Source organism: Tachyglossus aculeatus, chromosome 25, assembly GCF_015852505.1.
Source record: "Tachyglossus aculeatus isolate mTacAcu1 chromosome 25, mTacAcu1.pri, whole genome shotgun sequence".
NCBI classification, from domain to species: Eukaryota; Metazoa; Chordata; class Mammalia; order Monotremata; family Tachyglossidae; genus Tachyglossus; species Tachyglossus aculeatus.
This window is the reverse complement of record NC_052090.1, coordinates 12,528,778-12,543,096: the sequence shown is the minus strand read 5'-3', so window position 1 is coordinate 12,543,096 and position 14,319 is coordinate 12,528,778. Positions and strand designations below refer to the sequence as shown.

General features: G+C 41.2%; 1 protein-coding gene across 1 annotated transcript in view; it reads right to left on the bottom strand.

Annotated features, from left to right (window-relative positions):
• SPIDR (scaffold protein involved in DNA repair) overlaps positions 1 to 14,319 on the bottom strand; it is a 332,252-nt gene that overhangs the window by 17,051 nt on the left and 300,882 nt on the right. Inside the window, exons 12-14 of the mRNA XM_038766467.1 lie at positions 6,224 to 6,311; positions 5,551 to 5,694; positions 5,389 to 5,448 (exon numbers count right to left, since the gene is read on the bottom strand). Coding sequence (XP_038622395.1) covers positions 5,389 to 5,448; positions 5,551 to 5,694; positions 6,224 to 6,311 — 292 coding nt within the window. The remainder of the gene's footprint in view (positions 1 to 5,388; positions 5,449 to 5,550; positions 5,695 to 6,223; positions 6,312 to 14,319) is intronic.

The window sequence follows — 14,319 nt, the reverse complement described above, 5'->3', positions numbered from 1 at the left end:
TCAAAAATGATCAACAGGGAAAATGAAGGCAACGAGGTTAAAGGATTTGCCTGAAGTCACTGGTGACCTATGAACAAGACCTCACCTCTTTTCTCTTTAGGTTCTAAGCCTAGACCATTATAGGATACTAAACAATTCCTGAAACACCTGAATGAAGAACCCTAGCTAATGATCATTCTTTTGCTCCCTCCTCGCTCAGCAAAAATTTCTCTCGGCAAGTCGCAAAAATGCTTTATTCCCTTCTCCAGTGTCCCAATAGCTTCTCAACACGAAAAGCGTTGGCTCCTTTGAAGGAACCTGACTGATTTTAAATTCTGTTCTTCAACTGCACTCTCCACAAACTAGCCAAGTCTTTGAAAGCTGAATGAGAGCTGACTTTAGTTCATGAATTTTTACTTTCAGTCACCAAACACTTCGTGCAATGGCAGAACTGCCCCAGGCTAAATGGAGCTTCCATTACCACTGCGTGACTTTTCAGGGGCTGGAAAGTGACACATTATTAAAAATTAAATGGCTTCCGTTTTGGTGGTCAAATGACATGGGGAAACTTCAGAAGGCTGCATATGCTTAGCTAGAATAAGGTGAGTCATAAATTTAGGCTGACCAGCAAATCTACCCTTCCCCGGATAATATAAGTCCCTTTTCAGTTTAAAAAAAAAGCTTCAGCAAACATTATAGGGTCCCCTAGTACACTGGTCAATTTGAAAATTAATAATTGATGTAATGGATGTTTTAAAACCATTTTTCTGACAATTATAAAGACAATTTAATTGGATATTCTTGCAGTACACCACACTAGTTAAACTTAGATGTCATAAACAGCAGCATGGCGTAGTGGCTAGAGCACGGGCCTGGGAGTAAGAAGGTCATGGGTTCTAATCCTGGCTCTGCTGCTTTCATTCATTCATTCATTCAATCCTATTTATTGAGCACTTACTGTGTGCAGAGCACTATACTAAGCGCTTGGGAAGTCCAAGTTGGCAACATATAGAGATGGTCCCTACCCAACAGCGGGCTCACAGTCTAGAAGGGGGAGACAGACAACAACACAAAACATATTAACAAAAATTCTGCTGGGTGACCTTGGGCAAGTCACTTCATTTCTCTGGGCCTCAGTTCCCTCATCCATAAAATGGGGGCTAAGACTGTGAGCCTCATGTGGGACAGGGACTGCGTTCATCACGATTTACTTGTATCCACCCCAGTGCTTAGCAGGGGAAGCAGTGTGGCTCATTGGAAAGAGCGAGGGCTTGAGAGTCAGAGGTCATGGGTTCGAATCCCAGCTCCTCCACTTGTCGGCTGTGTGACCTTGGGCAAGCCACTTAATTTCTCTGTGCCTCAGTTACCTCATCTGGAAAATGGGGATTAAGACTGGGGATTAAGCCCGGGGCTCACAGTGCTTTGCACATAGTAAGCGCTTAACAAATACCACCATTATTATTATTATTAGTAGTAGTACAGTGCAGTACATAATAAGTGCTTAACAAATACCATTATTGTTATTATTACAAACATGTAATCAATAATTGATTCTAAACTTAAATCCACTTCCTTTCTCCACTTTCTCCATTGGCCTTAACCATTTGCATGGATAATGTTTTTGGTGGATATAATCTGGAATGAAAAAATGACCCCAAACACCAGCAGTCACTTTGGTCAGCAAGTCCTAGAGTTTGGCCACGGTGCCTAGGCTGGGAGGCAGACCAAAGCAGAGTAGTCTAGGCTGTAAAAGGTAACGTCACACACAGAGGCCAGTTGGACTGTAGTATGAGTCAAATAAGCTCCGGGGACACTCTGAGGGCGGGAGGGGAGTAGATTAGAGAGAGGGCCTGAGATAGGGAGGGTGGTAGTCAGTAAACCAATACAGAAGAATGAGGGGAAAATATAGGAGAACAGAAGGGCTCCCATGCTTTACTGATAATAGTAAGCGTGGTATTTGTTAAGCATTTACTATGTGCCAAGCACTATACTTAGCGCTGGGGTAGAGGCAAGCTAGTTGGGTCAGATGCAGTCTCCGTCCCACATGGGACTCACGATCTAAGGGAGAGAGAGAACAGAAATTTAATCCTCATTTTACCAAAGAGGAAAAGGAAGCCCAGAGAAGTGATTTGGCCCTAGGTCACACAAGCAGACAAGAGGCAGAACTGGGATTGGAAGCCAGGTCCTCTCACTTCCAGGCCTGTACCCTTTCCACTAAGGCCACGCTGCTTCTCTTCACTAAGTTTTTGTTCTGGGGAGAAGCACGCTGATACTGGGGACTTGGACTGAGGGAGGCTGAAAAGCAATAAAGCCATCCTGCTTCATGGTACACGTGACTGGGGATATGGTCATAAGCATCTACAAAGAACATTTTTCTATCCCCTGGAATAAAACAGTCCGATCCAAACTCGCCTGATCATCGTTCATGTGTTTTTAAACAACTCCTAAGGACTGGCATTTTACAGGTATCACATGAGAATGCCATTAGTGGTTTTAAAAATGGAAAGCTGGCATTTACACAGTGAACAATAAGGTGTCTGCCAAAAATATAAATAATATTAATCAGAAGTCACAGTAAACTATCATGTCAACTTGTTCTGAACAGAAAGGCCACAGCAGACAAACAGCAGCAGGATTTAGTTACAAGAAAGTACAACAACCCCAGCACAGATGGAATACATTTCCTCATTTTCCTTTTGTGCTAGAATTCTTAATCCAAATAACAAAAAAAAAAAGAAAGGAAAAAAAAAAAAAAGAAGAAGCCTGCATCTCTCTCCACCCCTAACTGGAATATGTTGACCAAAATAACTTAAGGCAGTCATTTGTTTCCTTTTTCCAGTGAAAAGAGTAAAGTTAAATGTTAGGACATACTGCAAGAACACACACACACACATACAACCAATGAGTCTGCACGAAGAATCAAAGTTAAAACAGTCTTCCATGTAAGAGAATGAATGTTTCGGCTACACCGTGACCCTGGCCAAACGAGTTGTTATTTGAGATGTGTCAGGATAAAAGGAAAGGACAGCACGCAAACAACAGGTAACTTCACACTCTGCAAGCGATGGGAAGTTATTCTGGCCAGAGGAAAAGATTCTCAAAGACCTCTGAAGCATTCACCAAGTCCTCTCAGCCAACCAGTGAGACGGTTTCTCTCTTCCCGGGGAGGGCAGCATTCCATGAGGTGGATACCTGCACCTGTGACTATCTCAGAGAATTAATTAATTACTCCATTTATTTTACTTGTGCATATTTATTCTATTTATTTTCTTTTGTTAATATGTTTTGCTTTGTCGTCCATCTCCCCCTTCTAGACTGTGAGCCCGCTGTTGGGTAGGGACCGTCTCTATATGTTGCTGACTTGGACTTCCCAAGCGCTTAGTACAGTTCTCTGCACACAGTAAGCGCTCAATAAATACGACTGAATGAATGAATGAGCTGCCACAGGTGACAGTGGCTAAGAGCCAGCTGGATTCAGCTCACGGACCATATGCTCCCCACTCCAACACTCGGAGCACTGATTTCTACCCTGTGAGCACTCAATAAGTACCACTGACTGATTGGTAGATTGAGTATATACCTTCTCAAATGGAGACATCATAATTTTAGAAGCGAACATTATTCACTTCTGGGCATCTGTGGGGGATCGAGTATGTATTATTAAACAGTCTACTAAATAGCCTGTATCCACCCTCAATCTAAAGAAGGAAGGAGGGCAAGGAAGATCCCCGAGAAATGAACAGGAAATGTCCTTTTTTATTTATACATATTTATAGATCACACTATATGTAATACAGGAAGGCGGCTGTTGCTGGAGAGACTGTGAACAGGAAAAGAGGTGGCCTTAATCCCCCATCAAGATGTATGGATGAGAGAGTCTTGAGACCTCAGGACTGAGAATCAGAGCAGAGGAAATGATTATAGTGCTAGTGTTTTGTGCAAGGCCACTCACACTCTCATCCCTGACAGGCATGGCTTCACTTAAAATGGGCCAGAGAATAGAAGAAAATGGTGAACCAAACCAGAACAAGAGGCTATACCACACATGAGGAACAGCATTCCCCTTCTAGACTGTAAGACTCCTTGTGGGCAGGGAATATGCCTATCAACTCTGTTGAACTGCACTCTCCCAAGCACTTAGTACAACGCTATCAGCACACAGTAAGCACTCGATAAATACCACTGTTGAGGCCCAGAGTCCAGAGGAGGAAATGGCAAGCTGGCAATATTAAGGAAATTACAATAGAACAAAAGGTACAGACTCAGGGAAGTATTGAAATCTGTACAGAAGAATAGAGAAAGAGCATGGCCTAATGGGTAGTGCACGGACATGGGAGTCGGAGGACCTGGGTTTGAATCCTAACTCCGTCACTTGTCTGCTGGGTGACATTGGGCAAGTCACTTTACTTCTCTGTGCCTCAGTTCCCTCATCTGCAAAGTGGGGACTCAATACCTGTTCAACCTCCTACTTAGATTGTGACCTAATTATCTTGTATCTACCCCAGAACTTAGTACAGCACTTGGCACATAAGTTCTTAACAAATATAACACAATTATTATTATTATTATTTTCTAGACAAGACCAAAGATGTTTATTTTTTAAGGGTGTAGTTGAAAGACCGTGTGTCTGGGAGTCAGATGATCTGGATTCTAGTCCTAGCTCTGTCACTGAGCTGCTATATGACTTTAGGCAAATTATCTTTATACTTCAGTTTTTTCCATCATTAAAATAGGGATAACAATACCAGTCTCTCCCATCCTTACAAAAATGGCGTGAAAATAAAGTGGAAGTGTTTTGGAAAATAAAAAAAATTCCATAGACTTAAGGTAAATTGTACTTAATTATCACAGGATCCATTTTGAGGACCTTGTATGCTTTTCCTTCAAAGACCGGTGTTCGGTGGCTGTGGCCACAACTGGAAATATTGTTGCATTGTACTCTCCCAAGTGCTTAGTACAGTGTTCTGCACCCAGTAAGCACTCAATAAATATGACTGAATTATATTTCCCTTTAAAATGTCACCATTTAAGGACTGAATGTCTCTTCCCCTTCTTGGCCAGCTTTTTTTAATGGTATTTATTAAGCGCTTACTATGTGACAGGCACTGAACTAAGCACTTGGGTAGATGCAAGCTACTCAGGTTGGACCCAGTCCATGGGGCTCAAAGTCTTAATCCCCACTTTGCAGATAAGTGAAGTGACTTCCCCAAGGTCACACAGCAGAAAAGTGGCAGAGCTGATATCAGAATCCAGGTCCTTTTGAATTCCAGGCCAGTGCTCTATCCACTAAGACACACTGCTTCCCTCATCTCTTTAGACTGGGGGAAGGGACTGAAGACGTCTGAACCCACCAGATTCATTCTGGACCTGTGTTTAACATGCTGCCTTATAAAAAGAAGAAAAGACTACCTGCAGTCGTTGATAGATCACCCTGGCCTGAAAACTGCAACGATGACCTAAGCCGCCAGCCTGAAAATTAAAATAGTTCAATACGATTAATATAAGCAAGGTAAGCATTACAAACCGTGTCAAAGTTAAGTAAAACAAGCAGTTTGCTGCCACAGAAATTACCTGAAGAATGCCTTTCAAGCTACGTAGAGCTGGGGGCAGGTAGAGGCTAGATACACGAGCATCCTCATTTACTTCAACTTGTCCTCGATCAGAAGGAGCAGTGAGTACATAACAGAAGCTGGGAGGTGGAAGATTAGTTTTCATCTGTTTAAAATTAAGTGGGGAAAAAACAACTTGAAAATTTGATCTTTCAGGAAGCCTGTTGTATCTCCACAGGCTAGACGTCTCTATACTTCATGTTAAGGTCCTAATCTAGTCACTCAATCTTCCCCTGTCAACTCTAGTCCTTATACATATTTCTGGACAAAAAGTTGACAGGTTTCTCTATCCTAGTTTTGAGATGTTACACTTGAGATGAGAGCTAAGGCACAGCTACTCAACGGTGGGGCTTCCCAATGGATGTCTTAATATCCGTGAAGTATGGAAAAATTGAGATTATTGTTCCCCTTTTATAGAAACAAGGTTCCAGAGTTCTGATGGGGCCTCCAATGGGACAAATCCATAAGGTGACATCAATTAACCAATCAATCACATTTATTGAGTGCTTACTTCATTCAGAGTACTGTACTATGCACTTGGGAGAGTACAATACAGGGGAATTAACAGACTTGTTCCCTGCCCATAATAAGTTTACAGTCTAGAGAGGGAGACATTCAAAATGGCAAGCACTCACCTCTTCACAGTCCTGACTTTGACCAAGAATTTTCAGAGGCATCACTGGAGGCCACAGACTGTTAATCAAACTAAAGAGTCCCAGAGCCCTATTAAAAGTAAAAGTCAAAAGGCTGAGAAAAAGGCTCATCTTAGATAGTAAAAGACCTTGACTAAGAAATTCAATTAACACAATCATATTTCTTATGAACCGGTACTCCTTCACACCACTGCTATTTTATACAAATGAGTTAGAAATATGAAAATGAATGTTTCCATCCAGAATTGAACAAAAAATAAATGCCCTATTTGGACTGGTTTAATCACTCCATATTATTAGCAAGCTATTCTGCCAATTTAAGTGGCAATTTCATTTTTATCATTTGTGTCTACGTTCTTACTCTTTTATCTATTGCACCTTTGCAAATTGTGCCTACTTGTCTCCCCACATTAGATTGAGATCTTCAAGGAAAGGGACCATTCTACTGTATGTTCCTAAGCACTTAGTGCAGTACTGCGCACTCAGTAGGTACGCAAAACGCCGTGCTGCTTCTATGCATCCATTTGGGGCTGGGTTTCTCTCATTGATGCTAAAGACAATTGCTAATCAATCAGTGCTACTTATTGAGCACTTAGTACAAACTGCATACTAAGCTATGATTAATAAATGCTAAATGGGGCCAGTGGATTTCTTGTATTGCTGCAGGTGCCTCTCCTGTAAACGGCCTATCGGTGTGACTTCCCTTCATTAGGAAGAATTTAAATAGGACCTACATTTTGTTACCTTCCTGGGACTATTTAACAAAGTGCCCAGAGAATCCTGCTGAGAAAACACATTTTTATTTTTCCATGAAAAGGAAAGAACAACAAAAGCAACAATCCTTAGCAAGCCAATTTTGGGTCTTCACTATACCGGAGTTTTATGCATTCCCCATGGCAACTCATGCCCTTTATTCTGGAGCACAGGCCAAATTTCCTCCTACTTTCTCTCTCTCCCAAACTGTAGCATATCCTAGGACTCTGGTTTTGTTCTTTCCCCCATGACAGAACTGAATACCACTTCACTGTGCAGCTGAGAAGCTGTACCCTGCTAGGAAATGTTTTTTGCAAAAAGAGAGGAATGTCACATTCCAACGTTCAAAACACTGACTACAAAAGGGCTCATGATGCATTTTTCTTTGAAAAAATCCCGTGTTATTATATACAAGTTAAAATTGATGTACATCCACTAAAAACCAGACACACTTAGCATTTTTCTTAAGTTGCATTCCCCTACCTTGAATCTAACACCCTGGAGAAGCTTTCTGGCCCCAAAATAGATGATTTAGCCAATGGGAATAAGTCAGAGCAATGAAAAGACCCTTTTCTGGATCAGGGGTTGAAGTGGAGGACAGAGGCCGGCAAGATTGACAGGACTTGAAGGGAAAAGATATATTAAGAGGTTGGCATTGCGGGAGAAACTTAAAATTAAGTGAAGGTTTTCACAGAGGCTTGGAAGACTTCATATCTATGGTAGAAAAATGTGGTTTGTGAATCATTTCATATTCTACGTGTCTTCGATTTGGGCCAATGAGAAGCACCATGGCCTAGTGGAAAAGGCACAGGCCTCCAAGTCAGATGACCTGGGTTCTAATCCCAGCTTTGCCATTTGCTTGCTGTGTGACTTTGAGGAAGTTACTTCACTTCTCTGTGCCTCAGTTTCTTAAACTGTAAAATGTGGATTCAATACCTGCTCTTCTTCCTACTTAGGCTGTGAGCCCCATGTGGGATAGGAACTCTGTCTGGCCTGATTAGCGTGTAACCCCAGTGCTTGGAACAGTGCTTGACACATAGTAAGTGCTTAACAAATACAACTACAATAACAATAATTGTAATACTAATTACTAGTAAGGTAGATTACATTTTTATCCACACTAGACAAAAATCTTAGTTTTCATCATTCAAGCACATAAGATGTGCCAAATTAGGTCACACTATTGGTCCATTCAAGCCAGTATTCTATATTCAACAGTGGAGTCAAAGGGTGTTGGAAGACCGATAAAGTGCTTATCACTCTTACAATTATCCTCCTAGTTAGGGATATACTTTCTAATATTCCTAACTTTTTCCACAAATACCTGATCCTATACCCAATGACTTTAAGTCTCCCCCCAATTTTTTTTTTTGAGCCTTCCAACTTTTTTAAAGTATCCCCTCTAACATCCTCAACTTTTCACATCCAACAACCCCTTATGGATCTCTCCTCTATGAATATAATCAAATCCTTTCTAAACTTACTGCTATTTTCCACTCCACAAAATGTCCTGGAATTAGGAAACTCCATCTTTCTACCACTTCTTAAAGAGGTACTTTGCTTTGTTTTCCTCAAACCTACCACTTTAAAGCTTCAATTGGGTGGGGAACGTATGAACCAACTCTGGTATATTGTACTTTCCCACGAGCTTAGGACAGTGTTCTGCACACAGTAAATGCTCAATAAGTACCACTGATTGATTCAATAGGTGTCCCAGTATGGTGGAGTGTAGTGAACAACTAGTTAAGGCATGATTTGCTTCATCAATTCCAAATTTTGCTTACCAAATTGGAAATCATGTCAAGAATCCCAGCTGACCACAGAAGCAATTAAGATTTGATCACACCCTCGGAGGTAACAATGATGATAATTATAATAATAATTGTGGTATTTGTTAAGCACTTTGTGCCAAGCACAGTTCTAAGCACTCAGGTAGATACAAGCTAACCAGGTTGGACACAGTCCCTTTCCCAGATGGGGCTTTCAGGCTTAATCCCCATTTTACAGATGAGGGAACTGAGGGAACTTCTGCCCAGGGAAGTGAAGTGACTTACCCGAGTTCACTCAGCAGGCAAGTGGCAGAACCGGGACTAGAATCCAGGTCCTTCTGACTCCCGGGCCTGTGCTCTATCCACTAAGCCACGTTGCTTCTCATAATAATAAAAATGATGATGATGATGACAATGATAATTGTGGTATTTGTTAAACCCTTACCACGTGTCAAGCACTAAGTAATAACACTGTACTTAGGTGCAAGATAATCAGGTCCCACATAAAGTTCACAGTCTAGGAAGGAAGGAGAACTGGAGAGCTTTAACAGATGAGGGAACTGAGACGCAGAGAAACTAGGTGATTTGCCCAAGGTCACACATCAGACAAGTGTCAGAGTCAGGATTAGAAAGAGCATGGGCCTCTGATTACCAGGCCCGTGCTCTATCCGCTGAACCATGCTGCTTCTTTTTGGTTATACTGTAATCCTCAAAACACCTATCGTGACTAAAGGGAGATATTGCCCTAATACAGATATATCCTCAAAGTTCTGCCGTAAAACTGTCGGACTGTTTCAGAATTGTCAATGGTTATTTCCATCTGTCGAGAATATGAACTGAATATTCATGGCTCTGTAGCACACTGACAAGTAACATAACTGCAGTATTAAAATGCTAATTCTTAAGAGTTTTTTTTTTAACATGTCTGATTCAAGTTTTGTCAGGTCAAACTTTTCTGTTGCAGTTAACTTTTGGCACAGACAAAGTTTATTGTTCTTCCCACTAGAGTTCATTCTTGACTCTTCACTGAAGCAACTCCAGTTCATTTTCACATGAGGTTTCATTTTGTTACTTGCGAGATGAATTCTTTTCTTAAAAAAATCTGTCCCTTTAAAATAAATGTTAAAAAACAAGTATACTATCTGACAGCAAAGACCGCCTTAAGTTTTAACTGCCGCTTGTCCTTACATCTCCCTGGAGATTTTCTTCTGGAAAACTGACATTAAATACAATGGAAAGAAAATTGTGAAGGATTTCAACCTCCTCACCAACAGGTTCTACGGAGCACAAATTTTTATTGATTACACTTCTATAATATTTCCAAATCCGGAAAAATACAGGCATTTTGTCTGGAAAGGCTTCCCCTTCCTTTCGGACATTTTTATTTGCAAATTTTGAGCGAAACAAATTTGAAGCAACATTTGGTTCTTCCCACTGGTAATACAAATAAAGTGTACACACGGTTAATTAAAGCCTTCCAGATCGTTCTCCAACATTTGGTCGGTAGCACTGGGGAGGAGGGCAGATGGGAGGAGGCTGGATGAAACCCTTCCCTTTCTGCTCTTGAAATTCAGACAGATTTTACTGAATTCAAGAGGCCCAGCCTCTTCTTTAACGGGGCAGACGCCCACTGCCTAGCAAAGTAGGTCAAGTGGGTCTGTGACACTTAAGGGGAAGCCACGTTTTCCGCCTCGCAGTCACGATTTCAGCTGATACTTTTAACTGGGATGTAAAAGTCAACAGATTTCGTAGACTGTGAAGAAGGAATGAGAAATTGGCTAGACAGGGCCGTCCCACATGGATGGAGAATGGCAGCATATGGAGGATGCTGGGGCCATCTGGAACAGACCTGACATGTCTTTTCTGTTGCTCCACGTAGGGTGGCTCTTGGCAGAACAGCTGGAAAGCCCACACTTAAAAGCTCATTACTACTCTGAACCAAGTTCTCGATGTAGCCCAGGGTGCAAACTCAGAACTGAACCCGGGGCTTTCACCCAAATATGGAAAGAAAAATCCCTTTCTGCCTCTACCCCAATATATTTAGAGTGCTTTAAAACAAACAACAGCAAAATACCCCAATTCTATAAGGCAAGATCTCTAACTAAGCAACTGTCACTCTACTACCCAGACACTAACTGTGCTTGATTCTGATTCTGCAGGGAGCCTACTCATAGTAATATGAACAAGTTCTTTTCAAGTCAGCCCTCTTCCTTCCTCCCTTAAATAGAATTAGTCCATTAAAAAAGGAACTGTTAATGAAATAGATTGTGCATAGTCCACTCTATGTAGTAAAACAATTATTTAGTGTGATATGCACTCCTTCTATAAACACTCCCTTAACTGTCAAGTCATTTACCTTGTATCAGGTTTACCTTGCTCTTTATCAGTGTCAAATATTGACTGCACTGTTGACAAGAGACTACTAAACTTTCCCTTTGAAAACAAAAAAATAAACACAAAAAGGACATCCTCAATGCCAATGCAAGGGAGACTAAATATGTGAGGAGTAAATCGTGTCCTTGCAAATTCACGCAACTCAGTGTAAACACAATTTGTACATTTCAGCTAATTTTTCATCTACTTCCTCTTAAGCAATCTCTCTCCCTCAACTCCTTGCACTCCACAAGCTGAAGGGAGGACAAAGAAGAATAGATCTACCCAGTGTCCCTGTAGCAGTCATATTGCTTTCCTTCATTTTATAATTTATTTGCTAGCTTAAAAAAGAAGACTTGGCAACACCAAGTTCAGATCTTCATTTAAAACATACTTATGAGCAAGCAATGTAAATAGATATCTCAACAGATCAGAGAAGCAGCGTGGCTCAGGGGAAAGAGCACGGGTTTGGGAGTCAGAGGTCGTGGGTTTGAATCCCGGCTCCGCCACATGCCTGCTGTGTGACCTTGGGCAAGTCACTTCACTTCTCTGAGCCTCAGTTACCTCATCTGTAAAATGGGGATTAAGACTGTGAGCCCCCTGTGGGACAACCTGATCACCTTGTATCCCCCCAGCGCTTAGAACAGTGCTTTGCACATAGTAAGCACTTAATAAATGCCATCATCATTATTATTATTATTATCAGCTCACATTTTATCAACACATCTTCCTCGACAGATCAGCCCCGTTGTCACTGTTTCTTTAACAATCATCAATAATTCACCAGAATAACTAATAACTTACTAATTTAGGTCAGCTCTTCATGAAATCTTAATTGCATATATGCTTGTTTTGTAGTTTCATTAGGCCTTTTACAGTAAAAAAAAAAAGCTGATAAACTCGAAAAACTACATTTCTAAAGAAAAAGTAAACACAGCTGGTGAACAGAGTACCGGGACATGAAGTACTGAAACAGAACAAGCCAGCAATCCAACCAATAAGTGTTTACACTCATGCTAAAGTAGTGCAAAAATCTTGCTATCTTCAGAGAAACCTTATTTTAGGGTCATCCAGTGGAGATAGTCTGATTCGAGTGTACTGTATTCTCTCAAGCGCTTAGTATAGTTACCTGCACAGAGTAAGCACTCAATAAATGACATCAATCGATTGATAGAACTTTTTGCTGACAGGGCTACCTTGCTCAGGCCTGAAGCTTTACCTCTCCTATATATATATATATATAGGATCTGATCTGTCGAGGAAGATGTGTTGATAAAATGTGAGCTGATAATAATAATAATAATGGCAATTGTTAAGCGCTTACTATGTGCAAAGCACTGTTCTAAGTGCTGGGGGGGGTACAAGGTGATCAGGTTGTCCCACGCGGGGCCCACAGTCTTAATCCCCATTTTATATATATATATATATATATATATATATATATATATATATATATATATATATATATACACATAAAATATACTATATCTATATACCGAATGCTTGGAGGATACTGAATCCTGGCAGAGGGACACTTGGGATGGTTCATCTACCACATGTGCATATTCTCTCCCCCCGATCCCTTTCAGTTCGTCCAGCTCAAGCACACTTCTCTGGAAAACAGGACATCTGGGTTCTAGCCCTGGTTCTGCCTGGTAGAACAATAATAATAATAATAATAATAATAATAATAATAATAATAATAATGCTAGTGTTATTTTTTAAGCACTTACATGCTTAAGGAAGGAGGGCAAAGAGCTATTGGCTCCCCATTTTATAGGTGAGGAAACTAAGGTACAGAGAAGTTAAATGATCTGCCCAAGGTTACACAGCATGCAAGGGGCAGAGTCAGGATTAGAACCCAGGTCCTCAAGCCCGTGCTCTTTCTTCTAGGCCACGTTACTTCACTGTGCCATTGGCAGTGGGCGTTTCTGCCTGAAGAGCCACCGAGGGCATTCTGCAGGTGAACTGGCTGAGCAGGAATCCTGAAAAATAGCTGGCTTAACCTACATGGAGACCGCAGCTACTGCCAAGGTTACCGCCTGCTGGTTCACAGCCTTACGGTGCAGAGTCGACACTACGCTGTGGTCGAAAATGGGTTCCACAGTTAAAATCCTATGCATTTTGCACGATGCTACACCCCTGCCCGCCCACTCGCTCGCTGTACTCCATGTTCTGGTGGGAACATGAGGGGCGAGGATATGAAAATATGAGTGATGCTGCACAAGTCCCTGCAAAAGTATTTATTTCTATTAATGTCCGTCTTCCCCTCTAGACTGTAAGCCCATTGTGGGCAGGAAATGTGTCTGTTAACTGTTATATTGTACTCACCCAAGTGCATAGCACAGTGCTTTCCACACAGTAAGCGCTCAATAAATACAATAAACACGATTCACTATTGGGCGAAGGAATCATTCCTTCACCCAGATCCTTAAGTGTCAGAATCAAGGCTCATCCGTTGTTCCCGAGCGGAAACTCCATCACGGTCAGAGTGCTTGTCAAGTAAAATAAAACCGACACACTCCCTATCCATTAGCAATAAAGAAATAAACATGTGCAAACCTTTTAAAAACTTGGATTGGACTTGAAAGGATAGGAAACTCAATCGCAGGCATACCCCGTGATACAGCTGTAATTTGTTACTTGAAAACATGGATGTATTCTGAATGGCTGTATCATAGGGCATGTTTTCCCACTGGCTTACATGAGATAAAGTGGAATCCATTCCAGAAACTTCGGAAAAAAGGATATACTATTCCTTTAAATGCAATATTCTGGAACATGGAATCACATCACAACTTTAACTAAATCAGGAGTTGTAACATGAGTTTTTGCAAGAGGCTGCTGAAGTAGAAGTCGGTTCTGATGACTGGGTGGTGGTTTTTTTCAGCTTAAGGGAAAAATCTACATTTTCAGTTGATCAGATTTCTCCTTTTCTTCAGTAGGCTAAGTTCTTCTGAACATTTCTGCACACCTTTCTAGCAGAGACTTTTTCAATTATTTTTAGAAGTTCATGTGCTTTCTGGAAAACTGATGCAAGACTTTTTACTTCTCTAATTACTAGCTGGTGGTGTAGTTAAGAGTCGAGCCCTAGTAGCACCCATAACAATTTCCTCCTCAATCAATCAATCAATCGTATTTATTGAGCGCTTACTATGTGCAGAGCACTGTACTAAGCGCTTG